Source organism: Heterodontus francisci, chromosome 20, assembly GCF_036365525.1.
Source record: "Heterodontus francisci isolate sHetFra1 chromosome 20, sHetFra1.hap1, whole genome shotgun sequence".
Classification (NCBI taxonomy): Eukaryota; Metazoa; Chordata; class Chondrichthyes; order Heterodontiformes; family Heterodontidae; genus Heterodontus; species Heterodontus francisci.
This window is the reverse complement of record NC_090390.1, coordinates 16,144,729-16,167,917: the sequence shown is the minus strand read 5'-3', so window position 1 is coordinate 16,167,917 and position 23,189 is coordinate 16,144,729. Positions and strand designations below refer to the sequence as shown.

The following is a 23,189-nucleotide window of genomic DNA, read 5'->3' as shown; positions in this document are numbered from 1 at the left end:
TGAAGCCTGTTTAAAGCGACTCGAGCGAAGACTTTCCCCACTATGCTGAGCAGGGAGATTCCACAGTAGTTGTTGCAGTCACCGCGGTCATCTTTGTTTTTATAGAGGGTGTTGATATTGGCATTGCGCATGTCCTGTGGTACTGCTCCCTCGTCCCAGCACAGGCAAAGCAGTTCATAGAGCGCTGAGAGTATAGCAGGCTTAGCACTCTTGATGATTTCAGGGATAATGCTTCTGTGAGAAGCCTTAAGTTGCCCATGGCTATCATCCTATTTGCTGAAGAGATTCAAGAAGCTATTTCCCAGTGCATCTGTCCCTCGAGCTGGCAGTTGTTGATTAACAGAAAGTCTGTCCATTCATAATATGTCAAGACTTTCAGTATTTAATCCCTGCCCATTCACACCCAAATCCCTGCTGGAGTAGCACTGACAGAAATAAAAGGAATAAATTTCGTGAAGTAGAAATGTTAACTGGATGGCATTTTTTACAAAACAAATTGACAGAACAAGCATTTTGGTATTGCTTAATGTTTTTACTTTATAAAATATTCTAAATGCTTACCCTAGCTACATTTCTGTCAGACCATAAAAAATAAAAAAGAATAATGCATGACTGACATAAACAGCAGAATTTCTAGAAGGCCTGCACCATGATTCAAGTTTGGAGAAAGGTACTGAATACAAGTCCTAATTTTATTTTAAAATCTGTAATAATAATAATAATATAGTTTGTATCTGCATGTTTGGCCTGAATGGTGGTTTGCCTTGGTGGGTGAAGCCTGGTGTCACTGGTCACCGGCCCTTGCCGCTCCCCGGCCTGGATTACTGGCCCCACCTCCCTGCCCCCTCCACTCCCTGGTCTCTGTTACTGGCCCCAGCCCCCTCCACTCCCTTCCTTGGTTACTGGCCTGGCCCCCTCTGCTCCCCAGCCCCGCTTACTGGCCTCCAGCCCTCGCGGCTCCCTGGGCTTTGTTACTGGCTTCTGGCCCTCACCGCATCCTGGGTTTGGTTACTGGCCACCGGACCTTGTAGTTCCCTGGCCCCGGTTACTGGGTCCCAGCCCTCACCACTCCCTGGCCTCGGTTAGTGGCATCTGGCCCTTGTGATTCCCCAGCCTCACTTACTCGCCCCCAGCCATCACCGCTCCCCGGCCTTAGTTACTTGCCTGCAGCCCTCGCCGCTCCCTGGCCTCGGTTATTAGCCCCCAGCCCCTGCCGTTTCCCGGCACCGGTAACTGGCTCCCGCCACTTGCTGGCCACGATTACTCGCCCCTGCCTCTGTTACTGGCCCCCGGCCCTTGCCGTACCCTGGCCTCGGTTACTGGGGCCCGGCTCTCTCTGGTCCCCTCCCTCGGTTATGGGGTCCCAGCCCTCGCCACTCCCTGGCCTCACTCACTGGCCCCTGGCCCCGGCCACTTGCCGGCCTCACTTACTGGTCCCTGGCCCTCGCCACTCCCCGGCCTGGGTTACTGGCCCCCAGCTCTCACTGCTTCCTGGCCCTGATTATTGGCCCCCGGCTTCTGCTGCTCCCCGGACCCGGTTACTGGCTCCTGACTTCTGCCAGTACCCAGCCCGCGTTACTGTCACCCGGACCTCACCACTCCCTGGCCTCACTTACTGACCCTCAGCTCTTGTCGCTCTCCGGTATTGGTTACTTGCCCGCTACCCTTGCCGCTGCCTGGCCTCGCTTACTTGACTCTTGACAATGGGGAGTGGGTGAAACGACATTGGGTGGGAAGGGGAGATGGCTTGGATGGGGGAAATGGCGTGGAAGGGTGGCATGGGAGGGGGGAGGCGGGCTGCATGGGAGGAAGGGGGCACACCATGGGAGGGAGGCGGCACGGCATGGGAGGAAAGGGCATAAGTGGTGGAGGGAGACAACATGGGAAGGTATTGGGGGTATGGCATGGGGGCGTATGGTGGGGGTGCGGGGGACAGAGAGCATGGGAAGGAGGGATGGCATAGGAGGAAGGGAGGGGGTACAGCATGAGAGGTGTGGAATGGGGTGGCATGGCAAGGATGGAATGGGGGATGGGGATGGCATAGGAAGAAGGGGTGGATGAGAGATGGGATGGGGTGATATGAGAGGGATGAAAGCAATGGAATGGGTATGGCATGAGAGGGATGGCAACAAAGGATGGAATGGCATGGGATGGGGATATAAAGAAGTACTGTTGCAATAAAGACACTAATTTCACTGCAAATGTTTTGCGGGTCTCTGCTAGTATAGAAATATTAAATACTTGGAAACATGGAAGATGTAAATCAGTTTGTTGGAACATTTTACTATGGTAAAGAAGCTATATAAATACACATTTTTGTTGTAATCAATTCTTATCTTTTATACATTTTGTGGCTTTTGCTAGAAAAACAGACACTCTAAACAGAGAGACAGCAAAGGTATAGAACAGCTGTCCTATACGGCATACAGAAATGTATCTATGTATGATATGTAATAGGACAAAGTTACTGAACTACCAGAAACGGTAAAGAAAAGACTATTTATTTTCTGGGACTGATGAAAAGGCATTGGCAGGAATTTTACGCCCTGCCCAAAGAGCAGGCTGGTGGCAGGGGGGCAGGGGTTTGTAAGATGGAGTGGGAGGCTTGGGGGACCCTTCCCAACCCGCTCCCGCCTCCATAGCCATTTTACGCAGGGTGGCGGCGGTGCGAAATGGCCCGCCCACACCAGGCCAATCAAGGCCCTTAAGTGGCCAATTAACATCAACTTAAGGGCCTCTACCCGCCACCACAGTGATTTTACGATTGGCAGGCGGGTGATCCAGGCCTGAGAAAAGCCACCTGATAGAAGTAGGCAGCCTTCTGATGACCAGGGAAGGGCTCTCCTGATCAGATACCCTGTGGCCAATGGAGGGCCGCCTCCTGACCATCCCTATCTTCCAACACGCCCCCCCTGCCTCCCAGTGGACTCTCCTTGCCTTGCTGGGGCCCAACCGATTACTCCTGTTGAGGCCCCAAAAACTCACCTCTTTTCCGGGGCTGTCCTTCCTCTTCATCTTAAAGCTGGATGTAGTCCCAGCAGTGGCCACTGCTCCCGGTGGTGCTGCTGGGACTAAGAGGCAGCTCCATGAGGTGGGACTTCCTGCCTCAATGAAGTGGAAGTCCCACCCAAGACCAATTAAGAACCTGGGGACTGTAAAATCTGGTCTGGATCCCCAACGGAGGCGGGATTGCCAATGACGTTTTGGTTGGTGGACGGCTCCCGTCCAGCAAAGGTAAAATTCCGTCCATTAAATTTGTTGTCTCTGGGAAAGTTTATTACAAAAAAAGTTCTATTTTTTCCAGTTAACAATTAAACCATCCTCTGCCTTCACACTCTAGTACCATCCCTTTGCAACAGTATAATCCCTAACTCAATCTGAATAATGCCACAGGAGATCTAGTAGTATTATTTAATAATTGGATTGGCCATACACAATTATATCAAATGAAAAATTATTTTTATATTTGGTATCATATGTCCATTGCTGTGCATTGCAAACCATCTATTCAGCTGTACAATCCCATTCCCTGCAAGATATAAACCACTTCTAACACATTTCCACCCTGTATAATATCCATCAAGTATTACTATGATTAGAGCTTGAAAAAGTAAAGACCAGGACATTCAATCAAATGCAATACTGGACTCAGTGGTAGCCTTTCTGTCTCTGAGTCAGATTATTCTCCATTTAAGCTACACTTCAGTACTGATGGAATGTAGAGGGTCTTGCCTATCAGTTAATTTCAAACCAAGACTCTGTCCAACCCTTTCAGGAAGACATAAAACATTCTGCAACATTACTTGAAGAAAAGTAGGTGAGTTTTCCTTTTGCTTTTGCCAACATTCATCCCTCAAGCAATATCACTAAACAGTCTCTTTGGTTATTGATTCATTGCTATTTGTGTGACTTTGCTGTGTGTAAATTGGCTACTACATTTACCTAAATCACAACAATGACAACTGCGAAGCGCTTTGTAATGTCCTGAGGTTGTGAAAGGTGCTATCTTAGTGCAGGTTTTATCTTTATTAATCCTGAAATGATGTCAACTATTGTTTTGCAAAAGGAAGTTAATAATTTACCTTGTGCATATACAAAATAATGGATGGGTAGTGGCTGGAGAGGCACAGAGACAAGTCCTTCATTGATTTTGGGTTTATGCTTTAAAATTAACTTGGGCTCTCAAACATTTGTTGTTAATGTAGCTTGTGATATGAGGAATAATGTTTTGAGACTGCTGCTGGCACAGAACTTCATTAGCAATGATGTGGAATGCAATGTTGTAACCTCATCTCTGATCTCTGCTTTATCTAGTGAGGCTTCCTGCCAGCAGTTGAGTCTCATGAAATTACCCCTGTAATATAGTTCTAGCTCACCATCCATATGCACTAACCATGTTCCTCTCATTGTTGTCCTACGCTGCCAACCACATTGTTCTAAGAAATCTAAACAATAATTGTGACAATTTCTATTTTCCAGAACAATAGTAAAGATGTAATCACCTACAGTATTAAATATAACTTTTCTAACATCTAACAGAAATCTAGCAATTAGCTATGTGTTTTGAGTTAACAGATTTATTACCTCCTTACCAGTTTGCTCTAATTTACTGATTGTGTTTTGGCTCTCACTATGAAGAACATAAGAAATAGGAGCAGGAGTAGGCCATCCAACCCTTGAGTCTTCTATGCCTTCAAAAAAACTATGGCTGATCTTCGACCTCAACTCTAGTTTCCCGCCCAATCCCCATATCCCTTCATTCCCTTAGATTCCATGAATTTATCAATCTCAGTCTTGAATATACTCAATGATTGAGTATTTACAGCTCTCTGTGGTAGAGAATTCCAAAGATTCACAACAATGAATGAAGAAATGTATCCTCATCTTAGTCCTAGATGGTTGACCCCTTATCCTGAGTCTATATCCACTAGTTCTAAGCTCTCCAGCGAGGGGAAACAACCTTTCAGCATCCAGCCTGTCAATCCCTCAGAATCTCATGTGTTTCAATGAGATCATCTCTCATTTTTCTAAACCCCAGAGAGTATAGGCCTATTCTATTCAATCTATCCTCAAAGGACAAGCCTTTTGTCTCAGGAATCAATCTAGTGAATCTTCATTGTGCTCCATCCAAGGCATGTATATCCTTCCTTGTACACAGTACTCCAGGTCTGGTCTCGCCAAAGTCCTGTTCAATTGCAGCAAGACTTCCTTATTCCTATACTCCAGCCCCCTTGCAATAAAGCCTAGCATATCATTTACCTTCCTACTAGCTTGCTGTGTCTGCATGTTAACTTTATGTGATTCATGTACAAGACGACACAAATCCCTCGAAATGCCAACACTGACTAGTCTCACATTTTAAAAAATGGTCAGGTGCTCTATTCTCCCTACCAAAGTGAATAATTTCACATTTCCCCATATTATGCTCAGCTGCCACCTTTTTGCCCAATCTCTTCCCTATATCCATTGGCAGACTTCTTGTGTCCCCTCACAACTTACTTTCCCACCTAGCTTTGTATCATCAGTAAACATAGATACATTACACTCGATCCCTTATTCTAAGTCATTAATATAGATTATAGAAAACAGACTCCAGCACTGTTCCTTATGGCACTAGTAACAGCCTGCCAACCTGAAAATGGCTCAGTATTCCTACTCTCTATTTTCTGTACTTTACCCAATCGTCTATCCATGTTAATTGATATTACCCCAGTCCCATGCGCCCTTATGTTGTGCCTCAACCTTTTGTGTGACACCTTATCAAATGCCTTTTGAAAATCCAAACATCCATTGGTTCCACTTTATCCCCAATTTTTCTAACAACACTGAAAGAAGAGCAGAGGGAGCGACTGAGGATGGATCTTTTCCCTCAGCACATGATGCCTGAACACTAGCAACAGGCAGAACAAGAAGGCTAGGGTGCCACGACTGACAACATCCAGGAATGGAATGATCGAAGATGGGCACTGGCATGCCATTGCATCCTCAGGACAAGGACAAATCACCTCCAAATGTCAATGAGGCAATGGCAGAGACATTTAAAGATGCCAGGTGAAATGGTCACAGAAATTTGTATGATCCTGCAACATGACCTGCAACTTCTTGGATTTAGAGGGAAACCCCCATGGCACTTGCCCTCAAGGTGACTGCTGCACTCAATTTTTTGGCTACCAGCATCATCCTGGGATCAACGGGCGACATATGCAACATGTCACAGTCTACGACCCATAGGTGTATCAAAGAGGTGACCAATGCTCTCTTTCGTCATGCCGATGAGTTTATCTACTTACCTATAGATTAGGACAGCCGTGCAGCAAGGTCTGCAGCCTTCGTCGCTATTGCTGGGTTCCCTAGAGTGCAATGGGTGATCGACTGTACCCATGTGGCCATTAGAGCTCCCTAGGAGCAGCCTGCTGCATTTGTGATTCACAAAGTATTCCAATCTTTGAACGTACAACTGGTTTGTGACCACAGGAGAAAAATGATACTGGTTTGCAAAGATTTCCAAGGGAGCTGCCTTGACTCTGTTATGACAGAGGTGGGAGGAGTGCACGGTTTTTCTAGTTCCACTTCTCCACAGGTCACAACATATGTTTAAATTTTTTCCCAGCTACGGTCAATCATAAACTCTTAAAATACACCAACCAGGTTTCTTTAATAAACAACAAAATTATCAGTTTATTATAAAACAGGTCATAACCAGTAATGAAGCAAAGCATTAGCACACAGATTGAAATATGAAAGTTCCCTTTTTACCTTAGCCCCTCACACACACACACACACACACGCACATACATCGGTTAACCGGAAAAAATAGATTTTCTCTTTAGAGCTCTTTAGAGAAGATATGGAAAGACATCAGCTGTTCATTTTATGATTTGGCATCCCAAATACGTGTAGATGGCTGTCACTGGGACCTTCCTAGACTAGTTCTTTTTAGGCGATGTTGAAGATCAGTTTGGGTAGGCTTTCCAGCAGAAATGCAGCAACAGGGGTTTCAAGCAGGACTTGCAGGAGGAATGCAGCATCAATTTCTTACTCTCACCTCTAAGAGCTTCTCAAAGAGATGGAAAAACTGGCAGGCTTCAGGCCTGGAACAGGTTGAATTGGGGTTTGTCCTTGGCAGGTTGGTTCGCTAACTCCTTTTCAAAACTCTGTTCATACCCCAACTGCCTGTCCAAAGCGAAACCAAAAACATCTCAGGAGTCAAGCCTCCCGATCCCTATAAATCTTGACCTGTCACTTCTCTGTAAACATTTTCCCCAAGGCAAAAAGCCCCCTGCTGGGTATTTATCTGAAAACAGATGCCTTCCAGTAACTGTTGTTTACAAGACAAGTCCAAAAGACCTTCTGATGTTCTCTTAAAAAAAAATACAAAATCCAGCATCTATGGAATATTTTTTCAGTTTTAAAACACAAATCTTCACAATTTAGCAAAAAAAAAAGGAAGTACTCATAACAACTCATTCATTTTGAGGAAGTCACAGCTGCCAGGAGTTTTTGAAGAACAAGCTAAAGAGGATAGCTGGATCCTGGGTGGCAAGGGTTACCCCTTTTGAACATGGTTGATGACACCAGTGCGGCATCCCCAAAGTGTAGATGAAGAGAGATACAAAGCTGCTCAAGCATTCACCAAGGCCATCATCTGAAACACTATTGGCATGCTGAAAATGCGCCTATTCTGCCTTGACTGGTCTGGAGGAGCACTTCATGACATACTAGAGAGTGCCTCATAAATCATCATTGTCTGCTCTGCATTACACAACCTGGCATTTAGACATAGCTATTTTGTTCAGGCAGAAGAACAGGAGGAACACCAGTCCTTTGCAGATGAGGATAACTATGATGAGGGTGAGGAGGAGAACAGCAATGCAAACAATGCCATTATAGATATAAGGGCCATGGAAAGACATGCAAGGGACATCAGGGAAAACCTCATATTTGCACATTTTATAAACTTGAGGTCATTCAAGATTCTGCTGCCCAAGTCCTTACTTGCACCAAGTTCCATTCGCCTATCACCCCGTGCTCGCTATGATACATTGGTTCCCAGTCAAGCAATGTCTTGATTTTAAAATCCTTATCCTTATTTTCAAGTACCTCCATGGCCTCTCCCATCATTATCTCTGTAATTTCCTCCAACCCCACAACCCTTTGAGATATCTGTACTCATCTTATTCTGGCCCAATTGAGCACCCTCAATTTTGATCGATCCACTATTTGTGGCTGTGCTTTTAGTTGCCTAGGCCCTCAGCTCTGGAATACCTTTCCTACCTCACTTTGCTCCTTTAAGACACTCATACAACCTACCTCTTTGACCAAGCATTTGGTCATCTGACCTAATATTTCCTTATATGGCTTGGTATCATCCAAAGTGCCTTGGAATGTTTTATTAAAGGTGCTATATAAATATAAGCTGCTGTTATAGCATGTGGCTCGATGTCTAATTTTGTGCCTTGGGACATGTTATTGCATTAGAGGTGCTATCTAAATATAGGTTGTTGTTGCATAGGCTACCTTCCAATGTACTGGGACCATTCCAGAGGCTAGGAAATTTGGAACGTCTGAACCAATGCATCCATTAGCTCTGCAGCCACCTCTTTTAGAACCCTAGGATGTAGGCCATCCTGTCAAGGGGATTTGTCAGCTTTTAGACCCATTAATTGTTGCAGTACTTATCAATATTAATTACTTTAAGTCCCTCACTTTTATTAGACCCTCGGTATGGAGACTATTTCTGGTATGTTTTTTGTGTCTTCTACAGTAGAGTGCAGGACCAGCAGCCGAGAGTAGCGGGGATAAAAGGTGTGGTGGCCCAAGAGCATAGCAAGATCAGAAAGAATAAACTGTCTTAATAGATTTATGATTTCTGCAGTTATAATTGTATAATTTTTCTTTCTTTTATTATACAAATGACCTGAAGTTGAAAAATACTCACATGCATTTGAGGAAAGTGCTGAAGTTTGCCACTTGGGTTCCAAACAGAAGATATCCCAGCTGAGCATAGGCGAAGAAAACAATGAAAAACATAATTGCGAACCCAAGAATATCTTTAGCACATCGTGCCAGGGTTGAGGATAATTGGGTCATCGTCTTATTAAAACTAATATATTTGAAGATCTGAGTAAAAAAAGAGAAATATTAATAGAGTAATCATTATGAAAATTTGCACAAGTGAAGTCATAAGTCAATTGCAAGGACCATCCTTGGACCATACTAACCCCTGTAAATATTTTAAATTAGTGAATGCACACTGTCGGAAGAAGTAAAACTTGGACTAGAGCAGAGAGGAGAATTTCTCAAGAAATATTATTGAACAAAAAGACCAACATGGATGCAAGTCAATCTAACTGCTTAGGGGAGATGGTGGCACAGTGGTAATGTAATTGAACTAGCAATCCAGACATCCAGGTTAATGCCCAATGACATGGAGGGGATGGGCTGACCAACGCCATAAATGGCGCCAGCTGACAAGTCAGCAGGTGCTGGCGCCATATTTAAATGGCAGCCAGCCCTGCATTCATTCCCAATCCATTTGAAAACCTTGGTACTGGAGCTGACCAGCCAGCACAGAAGCTGTTTATCCACATCTGGAAACCAATACCCCTGAAAGGCACGGGAGATGGCAGAGGTGCAAGGAAGGGTGGCCCCGTGGTTCAGTGATGCCTCCCTGCTCACTCTCCTCCAGGCTGCAGGGCAAAGGCAGGAGGTCCTTTTACCCAGCGATGGTAAGAAGAGGCCCTCCCGCCTGAACAAGCAAGCCTGGATGGAGATTGCAGAAGAGGTAAGCTGCTGTGGGGTCACCCACCGAGACTGGGTCCAGTACTGCAAGAGGATGAACGATCTCATGCACACAGCAAAAATAAGTGGCGCTATTGTTTGCGGCTCCATCTGACTTGGGTTTGCCCACACAGAGTGGCACATGGATGCCACAGCTATGTCAAAGACAGGGACGTCAGGCAGGGAGGATTGATGCCACATGGGTGGCTGCATGTGTGAAACAGCTCACCTCGTTTGCACCCTAGTGCATGGCACCTCCATGACAGGCCGAGTCCGTATTACACACTGATTGTCCCCCACCTTTTGTTGTAGCGCCCCTGTTGTGAAAAGCATCATGTTGTTGTTTGGCAATGTTATACATCTGCATCCTTGCTCTTCCAGGAAAAGCGGGCCCACAATGCAAGGGAGTCCCCTAGGATTGGTGGAGAGGTGCCAGAGATTAGACCACTATCCCAGGCTGAGGAGGAGGCCCTCAAACGATGTGGCAGCCAGGGAGGACGTGCCATTTCAGATGTAGAGCTTGGGGTCCCCGGGAGAACATACATCTCATTGACAAACGCAATGATTAGTCGAAACATTTCCTTTGTGGACACAATGCTGTCATATCAGTGACATGTACACCAGTGAACCAAAAACTGTGCTTTTCACATTGTATCTTGCAGGGCGACGCTCTTGCGTCATCAGAGGCCCTGGAGAGTGCTGGCACCTCTGAGGAGGAGACAGGCTCAGATGACGCAGCATCCCATGACACTCCCACACCTTCCAACAGCGCAGAGACACTCACCTCGGTGGGAATCTGATCGGCTTTAGAATCTGGGTCACAAGCTGGTGAGAGCACCATACACCCACCCGAGCAGCTGACAGAGGCTGTGACAGCCGAGGTCTCTGACAGTCGGAGGACTGTGGGTGGCCAGGCCCATGCTGAGCCCGAGGTTGATGATGACCCTCTGGTGTCGACAGCAAAGGGCATGCTGGAGTTGCAGGGAGAGGTAAGGTAACATCAGGCGGAGATGCCACAGGCCATGCGCAGCCATGAGCAGATGATGGGGGAGTCCATTCAGGCCAGGACAGCTGCCATGTCCCATGCATATGAGCACATGGCTTCCTCCATAGAGAGGATGGTGGCCTTCATGGACAGCCGCATCCCACAGATGCGCGTTGACCTGCAAACCCTCGCCTTGGCCATGAGCTGGATGCAGTAGTGGCGAGGCAAGAGAGGGATCAGGGACCTGGAGAGTGTCTCTGTTCCTGGTCCTTCTCGGGAGAGCAGCGAGATTCCCATGAGCCTTGAGAGGGAGGAGGAGAGCCGGCCACCCATACCTGGGGTCTTCCCTCAAGGTGATTCCAATATGGACACCAGCTCCTTGGCTCCTCTGCTGGTGAGTCCAGCTCTAGCAGCCACGATGTCTGAGGAGATCCCTGCAGTGGTGCAGGAGGCTCTCAAGCAGCCAGGGCCCTCCAGGCGTCAGGAGCCCACAGGATGACCACCCAAGTCATCCAAAGCCAAAGGCCGTCCTGATCAGCAGCCTGCCTCCAGTCAAGCTGCTAGCACACAGGTTGCACTGTGAAGGAGCACCCCTACAAGTGTTTAAAATAACACCATGACAGGCCGATGGCCTGCTCAATGGTAGATCATGTCGAGCCACGGCAGGCATTGTATCTCTCCTCTACATTGCTGGTGGGGTTTCTTTCACTGGTGCGGGAGCCATGTCTGCAAGGAGTAACCCTTGTCCCCAAGAAGCCACCCCTGGATCTGAGTCAGTGCAGTGAAGAGCATTGGCACCTGGGACTGGTGCAGATGAATGAGTCATGGCAGCTGTCTGGAAAGCGGCCATTCACTTGCATGAAGCGTTTCTTGCGGTCACAGCTCCCTGAGACCCCAAGGTAGCTGACTGGCCATTGCAAAGGTACGTTGTTTGCTCCTCCACTGATGGTCTCTGTGCTCCCAAGTTATCAACACCTCCTGTTTCTCAAGTATTTAATTGATGCTGATGCTGATTGCTGCCACCATGGTGACCTGATCAAGAAGGACAAGATGTAACTAAATGCGACATGCTGCTGAGGCATCCATAGCATCTCTAGCCACAACCTACAGATACCATATGCTGTCAACTTTTATATAGCGAGAAACACGGAATAAATGTGACCAGCTTCTGAATTTAACTAGATTTCTTCTCAACTCACATCTCGCAAACAGTTAATAAGGAGAACAGGACTTCTGCTTGAACAAGACATTATTTTACACATCCGCAGGAATACCACTTCATCAATTTCAATACCGGCTAATTTCATCAATCTAATTCTCAGATGCAGCACAGCATTACAGCACCAATTTTCCAATCTATTCTCCAATCCATAGTGGGGCTTGAGCCCCTTAACTATCCAAGAGTGCCACCAACTAAAACAAACCAATACCTTCTTTGCTAAACTGTACACTTGGTATTATTAAGTGTCTAAGTCAGAAGGTTGTGGATTCTAGCACCACTCTAAGACTTGAGCAGGTAATCCAGGCTGGCATGACTGATAAGGTGCTGTTTTGTTGAAGGCACGGTCTTTCAGATAAGATGTTAAATTAAGGTCTTATCTGCCTGCTAAAATGCTATCTGTGAAAGCTAGCAATGTACTATTTGAAGAAGAGCAATGAGTTTTCCTATGTTCATCACTTTGCTCTCCACCAAAAAATTAACTATCTGGTCATTCATTTCATGTTTGTGAGAATTTGCTGTGTGCAAATTAGTTGCATAATTTACCTATATAAATGATTAGACTTTAAAAGAAATCCATTAAATGTAAAGTCCTTTATGAATTCCAGAGGAAATTAAAGATGCTATGTAAAGGAGAGTTTTCATTTTCTTACTAATTATGAATAAAACCTATTTACCTTGATCCAAGCAAAAAATAAGTTGACAGCATTCATGTTATTGTATTGGGTCTGCCAAAAAGCCAAAAACTCAAAGTCAGCATAGGATTCAGGATCTGTCAGCAATGCTCCCATCAGTATGTTCACCTTAATAGTGCGGAAAACGTGGAAACCTATAGAAAGCAGGGAGAGCTGCAACAGAAAACCAGAAAATTGGCTTTTTGTTCATGACAATTAAAATGTCTAGAAATCAAACTTTAATAGAAAATAATATTTGGTATTGTTATGGATCTGTAATCTAGTCTAACAAGTGGCTAATAATATAACATTTTGTTCATGTTACAGTGACAAGCAGGACCTTTACTTCAACTGATTAATACACATTTTACATCTGTATATGTATTTGCCTGTTGTATTGTAAATTGCTAAATCTGCTTTATGGATTTGAGTATACATACTGATACAGCTGCTATCTGTAACTTCATGCATTTATAAATCGGTATATCTGTTACATTTATAAATTATATATCAGTTATATTTATCAATTGATATATCAGTTACTTCTGCAAATTGCATGATTCTTCATTATAAGAAAAATACTTGTAACTCAACGATACATTTTCCGACTGTGTGCTCCCAACATTGTGCTTGCTGACTGGGAGCATGTATCAATAAATGGTGCTCAGATACAAATCTTCATGTCAGGAATACACAATCAGAAAATTTGTCCTTTAAAAATCGAAAGATTACCTCAAGCAGTTGACTGCTTGATTCTCAATCAGTAGCTCATAAGCTTGAGTCCGAAGAATATTGGCTCGGATTTTGCTCTCAGCAGTGAAGGAACGGCTTTCGCTGTTCACCTCCCTGACAGCTGCCCACAGGTTTTTTGCAGGTTTGCCAGTGGAGATTTCCACTAATCCAGGGCCTTTTCCAATGTGCCCTTCACAGGGAATCTGTGATGCCTGTGAACAGGGCAAGCAACAGTGAGGATCTCCAACCAATCAAATTGAAGTTTCCTCACTGAGGCATGTCGGGGTTAATTTTATGAGCGCCACAAATAGCGACGCGCTCTCATCTCGGCGGTCTTCAGGCGTGGACACGCCATCGCTGAGCCCCCGCAATATTTTGTGTGGGGGCTCATTTAAATGAATGGGGACGGAGTGGCCATCCCTGATGACGTAGAGAGGGGCGGCAGCTCTGTCCCTGGCAATGGCGTCCGGCACCATCTCGCAGGCGCCAGCACCATTTTTAAAGGGCTTCAAGCCCTTCAGGTACATTCAAATTTTTAAAGGTGCCAGCACCAGAAATTACAAATAAAATTTCAGAAATGCTTTCAATCCCCTTTCCAACCCCCTCCCACTACTGAGTTATCAATTAATAAAATAACCCACACCCCCGGAAAACCAATATGTAAAATGACAAACTTTCATCTTCCCCCCAAACTTCAGCACATTTGATCCTTAACCTCTTCCCACCATCCCCACACCCATTCAGAGTGGTTTTCCCTGCTCCCCACCTCTCGCCCTGAAATTTTCACTCCTCCCCCCTCCCCACTAGTGTCACGCCTTGGAACTCTGAAGGCACAAGCCAACGGCCGGAATATTGGCGCAGGAGGACCTTCGGGACAAGGTAAGTTAATTTACATTTATTTTACTTAATTTTAATATTTAAATGAAGGCCCCGCCGCCGAGCGGTATCATGCAGCGGGGCCTTCTCAGTATCGGAGGTTGTGGCGGGCCTCTGCTGGAAGAATTTTCTGGGGCCCCCGCCACGACCCCTTTGCCAGAGGGCTCATAAAATTCAACCCGTAGATTTCAATCCAGGAAGTATAAAGAGGAAGTATATATTAGATTTAAATCACGTATAGAAGGTAAAATTAAGATTGGAAAATACAGATGGGATTAAGGGAGAGTGCTAAAGGAGATAGAAAATCTAAAAAAAAGTATTTTAATTTCTTTTAAAATCTCCAACATTAATTTTCACCTGATGGAATGAGACACCACACTTGTAAAATTAATTTAACCCGATCAGGAGGTTGTTTAGCAGTAATTATCACTTACTGCACAATTAAAACCTTGTTTCGTTCTGAATGCAACAGCCTAAACTTTTTCAGCTGTCTTTAGTGCGGGACTAGTGGGCAAGTGCCGCAAGTTCACCCATTGCACTGAATTCAGTGCTGGGTCTATCAGCAAAGACTACAACAATGCACCCTGTGAAGGAGCAGGATAGCTCTGACAGCAACTTTAGATTTCCATGTTTAACTGCACATTTGTGGATGCTAGAAGTTTCTATCAGATCCCCCCTGTAATAACAGTAAATGTTGACAGTCGTGCTATTACAGCAAAATCTGGGCTCATGTGCCACTCAAACTGGTTTGATTTTTGGGGCAAACTGTGTCTAATCTGAGTCAGAACCCAGTGAGGCATTGCATATAATGTGGATGTTTCATTTTGGAGGGGAGAAGTGACAAGACATGCCTTTACATAGGATTACATAGGATATACAGCACAGAAACAGGCCATTCAGCCCAACCAGTCCACGAGGACATTTTTGCTCCACTCGAGCCTCCTCCCATCTTTCCTCATCTAAATCTAACACCATAACCCTCTATTTGCTTCTCCCTCATATGTTTTTCTAGCTTCTCCTTAAATGCATCTATGCTATTCACTTCAACAACTCCCTGTGGTTGCAAGTTTCACATTCTCACCACTTTTTGGATAAAGAAGTTTCTTCTCAATCCCCTATTGGATTTCTTGGTGACTATCTTATATTGATGGCCTCTATTTATGCTTTTCCCCACAAGAGGAAGCATTGTCTCTGTATCCTCTCTATCATAACCCCTCACAATTTTAAAAACCTCCACCAGGTCACCCCTCAGCCTCCTTTTCTCAAGTGAAAAGAGACTCAACCTGTCAATCCTTTCCTGATATGTATACACACATATTTCTGGTATCATCCTTGTAAATCCTCTCTACACCCTCTCTAGTCTCTCTATATCCTTTTTATAATATGGTGACCAGAACTGCGCGCGGTACTCTAAGTGTGGGCTAACCAAGGTTTGACACAGGTTTAGCAAAACTTCCCTACTTTTCAATTCTGTCCCTCTAGAAATAAAACCTTTTGCTTGGTTTGCTTTTTATGGCCTTGCTAACCTGCGGCGCAACTTTTAGTGATTGATGTATTTGTACTCCGAGATCCCTTTGTTTCTCTACGCCAGCTAGACTTGAACCTTCAAAGTAATATTCTTCTTACCAAAATATACTACCTCACATTTATCCATGTTGAACTTCATTTACCAATTATTTGCCCATTCTGCAAGTTTATTAATGTTCTCCTGTAATTTTTTGCAGTCAGTATCGACTAACCCCCCAATTTGGTATCATCCGCAAATTTAGAAATAGTGTTTTTGATTCCAAAGTCCAAATCGTTGATGTAAATTGTGAACAGTAGTGATCCCAGCACTGATCCTTGTGGAACACCACTTCCCACCTTCTCCCACTCTGAATAACTACCCTTTACTCCCACTGTCTGCATTCAATCTTGAAGCCAGTTAGCAATCCATTCTGCTATTTGTCCACTGACTCCACATTCTTTGACCTTATTCATTAGTCTATTATGAGGGACATTATAAAGGCCTTTTGAAAATCCAGATAAATTACAATAACTGTATTACCATTGCCTACTCTACCTGTTATCTCCTCAAAAATTCAATAAGGTTGATCAAGCAAGATTTTCCCTTTTGAAATCCATGCCGAGTATTCATTATTATATTTTTCATTTCTAGATGTTCTTCTCCTTAGTAGGAATTCCATTGCCTTTTCCAATTTCAAACACAGTCCCTGACAAACACCTCATAGGGTGTCAACATAAGAACATAAGAAATTGGAGCAGGAGTAGGCCATTCAGCCCCTCAAGCCTGCCCCGGCTGATCTGTCGCAGTCCTCAACTCCTCTTTCGGGCCTGCTCTGCCTAACCCTCGACTTCCCGAGATTTCAAAAATCTATCTACCTCCTCCTTAAATACATTTAGTGACCTAGCCTCCACAACTCTCTGAGGTAGAGAATTCCAGAGATTTACCACCCTCTGAGAGAAGAGATTCCTTCGCATCTCAGTTTTAAATGTGTGCCCCTTATTCTGTAACTATGTCTCCTAATTTGAGATTCCCCCACTAGTGGAAACATCTTCTCAACATCTACCCTGTCGAGCCCCCTTAAAATCTTATATGTTTCAATAAGATCACCTCTCATTTTTCTAAACTGCAATGAATAAAGGCCTAAGCTGTTTAGCCATTCTTGATAAAGACAACCCCTTCATCCCAGGAATCAGCCTAGTGAACCTTTTCTGAACTGCCTCCAATGCTAGTATATCCTTCTTTAAATACAGGGACCAAAACTATACGCAGTACTCCAGGTGTGGCCTCACCAACACCCTGTACAGTTGTAACAGGACTTCCCTATTTTTAAACTGTAACTCCCTGGCAATAAAAGCCAAAATTCCATTTGCCTTCCTAATTACTTGCTGCACCTGCATGCTAACCTTTTGTGTTTCATGCAGAAGAACACCCAGATCCCTCTGTACTGCAGTTTTTTGTAGTCTTTCTCCATCTTAATAATAATCTGCCTTTTTATTCTTCCTACCAAAGTGGATGATCTCACACTTTCCCACATTGAACTCCATCTGCCAAGTTTTTGCCCACTCACTTAACCTATCTATATCCCTTTGCAGATGCTTTGTGTCCTCATCACATGCCTTCCCATCTATTTTTGTATTGTCAGCAAATTTGGATACACTACACTCTGTCCCTTCCTCCAAGTCATTGGTATAGATAGTAAATAGCTGAGGCCCTAGGACCGATCCTTGTGGCACCCAACTAGTTACGGCTTTCCAACCTGAAAAAGACCCATTTATCCCGACTCTATGCCTTCTGTGTGTTAGCCAATCCTCAATCCATGCCAACACATTTGCCAACATGTCAATGAGGACAATCAACTACAATGTTTGCCTAATGGAAGATGAATGCATGGGGAAGTGTAAAAAATATGGGTGAAAATGCAATGAAAAATAGTAACATACCAGAATTACCACCAGGTCCAAGCAATTCCAGATACATTTGATGTATTGCAGTTTATGAATTCTGAGTTCTAATATTTCTTCCACAATGTAGTAAAGGATGAAGACACAGAAGACTATTTCACAGCCTATGATAAAATAATCCCAGCTGTTGACATAACGGATGAGCTTCACTGTACGGAATTGTGAGGAAGGTATTGCACCACCTGTTGCAGGGAATTCCACTACAAGCCTTTAAAAATAAATAAAATAATAAAACTGAAAGATTATAGAAAAATATTAATCTTTAGTAATCCCACCATGAGGCTTTGAACACTGGGAGGCCATATCAGGAATTTCAGCACAAATGATATGACACTAGGCAGACGAAAGGCGGAAGTTTATGTCTGGACTACAAGGCTGTTAAACATTTAAAAGCCCTGAAATTGTTATATGCTCCCATCATGTAAACATTTATATTTCGCCATACTTTCACAAAGCAAGAATGATTCTGGCACAAAAGCAAAATACTGCAGAGGCTGGAAATCTCAAATAAAAATAGAAAATGCTGGAAATATTCAACAGGTCAGACAGCATTTGTGGAGAGAGCAACAGAGTTAATGTTTCAAGCCAATAACTTTTCACCAGAACTCTGATGCAGTTTGTTTTGTGAATGAAACCAATGACTGGTCGATGAATCCACAAATTAACCAGCTAAAGATTTCATATAAGAACCTAAGAAATAGAAGCAGGAGTAGGCCATATGATTCGTTGAGCCTGCTGCACCATTCAATAAAATCATGACTAATCTTTCCAACAGCTCCATTTTTCCACCCTATCCCTTGTTTCCCTTTGTGTCCAAAAATTCAGTGATCTCAGACCTGAATATACTCAACGATTGAGCATCCACAGCCTTCTGGGGTAAGGAATTACAAAGATTCAAAACCCTCTAAGTGAAGAAATTTCTTCTCATCTCATTCCTAAATGGCTGTCCCCTTATCCTGCAAATATGACCCCTAGTTCTAGACTCTCCACCCAGGGGAAATGATCTCCCAGCATCTACCCTGTTAAGCCCTCTAAGAATTTTATATGTTTCAATGAGATCACTTCTCATTCTTCTAAACTCCAGACCATATAGGTCCATTCTATTTAATTGCTCCCCTTAGGATAACCACCTCATCCCAGCAATTAATCTAGTGAACCTTCATTGCACCCCCTCTATGGCCCATTTTTTTCCTTCTTTAGGTAAGGAGACCAATATGGTACACAATACTCCAGGTATGGTCTCACCAAAGCCCTGTACAATTGCAGCAAGAGGACTTACTATTATACTCCAACCTCATGCAATAAACACTAATATGCCATTTGACTTCCTAATTGCTTGGTGCACCTGCATGTTAATTTTGTGTGATTTGTGTACAAGACCGCACAAATCCCTCTGAATAGCAACACTGACTAGTCTCTCACTTTTTAAAAAAACATTCAGCTGCTCTATTCTCCCTATCAAAGTGAATAATTTCGCATTTCCCCACATTATACTCCATCTGCCACCTTATTGCCCACTCACTTAACTGGTCTAAATCACTTTTCAGCCTCTTTTTGTCTTCTCACAGATTACTTAATCACCTTGCTTTATGTCGTCAGTAAACTGGAATATATTATGCTCAGTCCAGTCATCTAAGTAATTGATATAGATTGTAAATAGCTGAGGCCCCAGCATTGATCCTTGTGGCACTCCACTAGTTACAACCTGCCAACCCAAAGATTACCTATTTATTCCTAGTCTCTGTTTTCTATCCATTAACCAATCTTCAATCCATGTTAATATATTACCCAATCCCATGAGCCCTAATCTTGTGTAACAACTTTTCTTGTAGTACCTAATTGAATGCCTTCTGAGAATCCAAATATTCTACATCCACTGGTTCCCTCTTATCAACCCTGTCAGTTACACACTCAAAAAGCTCTAATAGATCTACCAAACATAACTTTCCTCTCAAAAAATGGTGTTGGCTCTGCCTAATCATAATATGATTTCCTACATACCCTATCACCACGTCCCTAATAGTAGATCCCAGCATTTCCCTATTGCTGACTACTAACTGGTCTATATTTCCCTGTTTTCTTTCTTCCTCCTTTCTTGAACAGCAGGATTACTTGACATATTTGATGCTTCTTGCCCAAAAATAAAGTTAAAAATATTCACTGAAATAATTTCCCACCATATATTGTTTGACCAAATATGAATGAAGTGCATGAACAGACATGGTTCCTGATAAAATTCAGTCCGAAATCTCTGGATGTTTTTGTTGAGGTGATATCTAATGCAATTTAGCCAAGCTCCACCCCTAACATGGAGCCTCACTAGATGAAAGCACAAGGCACAGAATTGACCCTCCAGTGTTATAGTCCTATCTGAGAAATGTGCTCCAATCTAGCAAGGTTCAACACTGAGATCCTTCCACTGCAAAATTGTCCCTTTATTCTCCAACTATGCATACATTGTAAGTTTTCACTTCAGGATTAATCTTTCATCTCTGTCACTGAAGGTAGGAAGCTTATTTCCAAACCAGACCAGACAGGCATATAATAATGATCCAGTAATAAAACCCACAGCTGATTTTCCATTCTGCAACCTCCCTGTTTAATATTGTCCATTGTTGAATTAAATAGTGTGACTGGTGAGAGAGATTCAAACCAGTGTCCTTCCACTTAATGATGCCAAATGTTACTGTTTCAACATGTAGCTTGACTCCACAGACTGGATTTAACATGCTAACATTTTTTTTTTATGTTGAAAACAGAAGCCTGTGCACAAGAAGCCACATAAAAATAAATTCATGCTACTGTTACAAGCCAAAATGTTATCTATCTATACATATATATATATATATATATATATATCTGTGTGTACATATAATATCCTGACATGAATACTATTTGTATATAGCAGTCATTGGCTTACAAGACAATCATTCCACTTTTGAACTTAAGTAAAAAAGACTGAGTAACTGAAATAAACTTCACACTTTTCAACATATTCAAGTAACTAAATCTAAAATATAATATGATTTCCATTCGCAGGGGAAATTGGTTTCTGTATGACCTACCTTATAACACAGAAGAGATTAATGTTGGCATTGTACACTGAGAAATCAATGAAAACTGCACGAGTGCCCCTATCCAGCCACAGGCTATCCTTCAGGTCTTGTAGAATTACAGCACTTTCATCCATATTTGTCTTGAGATCTTGATAATAACCACCACCACTGTAGACAGTTAGTTTACCCCAGTGGGAGGAACCTCCAAGTTCTGCCTCAGAATAATAAGTCCACCTACACAAAGACCATATTCATGATTAACAACAACAGACTTGCATTTATATAGTGCCTTTAACACAGAAATCTTTTCCAGGAACTTTACAGAGGTAAGAAAAATGGACAGCAAACATAAGTAGGAGAGTTATGCGAAATGATACAAGGCCTGGCTGAGTAGGTAGGCTTTCAGAAAGTTCTTAAGGTAGGACAGAAGGATGAAATGGGAGGAGGTTAGGGAGGGGGGGTCCAAAGAATAGGATCTATACAGAACCACAGATGTTTACAACACAGAAGAAGGCCATTTGTCCCATCATGTCTGTGCAAAATCTTTGCTCAAACAACCCAAACTAATCCTATTGCCTACTCTCCCCACTTCCCCCCCCCCCCCACTGCCCTGCATTTTCTCTGCTTCAAATATTTATCCAATTTTTTTCTCAAAAGATGTAACAATCTCTGCCACAACCACTCCCTCTGACAAAATACTCCATGCTCCAACAATCCTTGTGTAAATAAATTTCTTCTCACCTCTTTCCTCACTCTCTTAGTGCCTATTTTAAATTGATGACCCTTCATCATTGACATGCCAAATAGAGGTAATAGTATTTCCCTACTCACCCTATCAGAACCTTACATCATTTTCAAAATCTTCTCAGCCTACTCTGCTGCAGTGTAAATAGTGCTAGTATCTCAAGTCCCTCATCGTAACAAGTCCCTGACATTATCATGGCAAATCTCCCTTCTAGCATGGGGCCCTTAAAACTGCAAACAGTGATCTAAATATGACCTATTACCTTGTACAACTTTATCATTGCTTCTTTGCTCTTCTAATCTGAATCTCTTTATAAAATCCAGAATATTATTAGCCTGTTTTATGGCTTATCTGCCTGCACTTTCAAGGAATTATGTAGTGAATCTCTAAGTTTCTCTGTTTATCCACTGTCGGTGCCTTTCCATTGAATGTATACTATTCCATGTTTTCCTGAGTGTATACTCTTACCCTTTATTTTTCTTCTGACTGTATACTCCTAGTCCTTCTTTATCTCTTGAGTATATACTCCTATTATTAGTTTTCTTCTGTGTTTTCCTGAAGTGTATACTGAAGTTGTTTTTTTCTCTTGAAATGTATTACCTTATACTTGTCCACATTAAATTATATCTGTCATCTGTCATCCACTAACCTATCTCCACCTTCCTGAAATCTTTTGAATTCTTCGTCACTGAATATCAAATTCCCTACTTTTGTCTTATTAATATTATTCAATATTAGGTTCCCTATCCCCAAATCCAAAATGTCTTATACAAAATATTATACAAAGCAAGAGCAAAAGTTTACACAGTGCTGGCCTTTGGGTACACCAATATCAACTCTTCAGTCCGACCAACACCCATCAACCCTAATCCTCTGTTTCCTGTCTGTCAAACAACATTCTAACCATGTTCCTACATTTTCTCTTATACAACTGGAAGCACTGCTACCAATGGTGGAACTGAGGCCGGAGTCAAAGAAACCAAAAGCTAAGGATGGTCCATGAAGTTAGACGAGGTTATAGAGGTTAATTAAAAACTGTGGAGGAATTTGTAGATGAGAGCAAATCAGCCCCTGCTGGGGCCAGGAATGGAGGTAGGTGGACATGGAATTTTGAGCCGCCGGCCTGCATGCTGGTTCCCCAGCTCTGTCCCACCCCAGTGGAATGGGGGTGGTGGGTGTGGGGGGGGGGTGCGGCAGGGCTGCCCACCTGCATGCAACGGGTAGCCAATTATGCCAATTAAAGGCCTATTAAGGCCTGTTAGCAAAGGCCAACTTGGATTTTCCAGTCGGCCTCCAGGCTCCCGGAGCTGGCAGGCTGCCTGGAGGTGGCCTTCCAGTGGCAGAGCAGGCGGCCAGCACTCCAGGCAGGTTTTGAGGCCCTCCCTTTCTGCATGGGTGCAGCAGCAGCTAGAGGCCACCCTGTGGAGGGCCCTCCTTAACTCCCCCCAATCCTCCCCCCCACTCCACAATGGCGGCCTGGCTGCAAATGCCATTTTTTATTAAAGCTTTGAAAATGTTGGAGAAAGGCGCTTCCATTTTGAAGCACCCTCTGTCTCACTTACTTGCCAGGCCATCGTGCTGCTGCCATCAAGCTGGTAGGCCTCTGATTGGCCCTCCAGCTTCGAGAGCCCGCCTGCTATTCTTACTTGAGCAA

The 23,189-nt window shown here is 43.6% G+C and overlaps 1 protein-coding gene across 1 annotated transcript in view; it reads right to left on the bottom strand.

Moving 5' to 3' along the window:
- LOC137380845 (polycystin-2-like protein 1) overlaps nt 1-23,189 on the bottom strand; it is a 128,034-nt gene that overhangs the window by 32,233 nt on the left and 72,612 nt on the right. Inside the window, exons 6-9 of the mRNA XM_068053257.1 lie at nt 20,800-21,024; nt 17,714-17,942; nt 12,662-12,832; nt 8,939-9,120 (exon numbers count right to left, since the gene is read on the bottom strand). Coding sequence (XP_067909358.1) covers nt 8,939-9,120; nt 12,662-12,832; nt 17,714-17,942; nt 20,800-21,024 — 807 coding nt within the window. The remainder of the gene's footprint in view (nt 1-8,938; nt 9,121-12,661; nt 12,833-17,713; nt 17,943-20,799; nt 21,025-23,189) is intronic.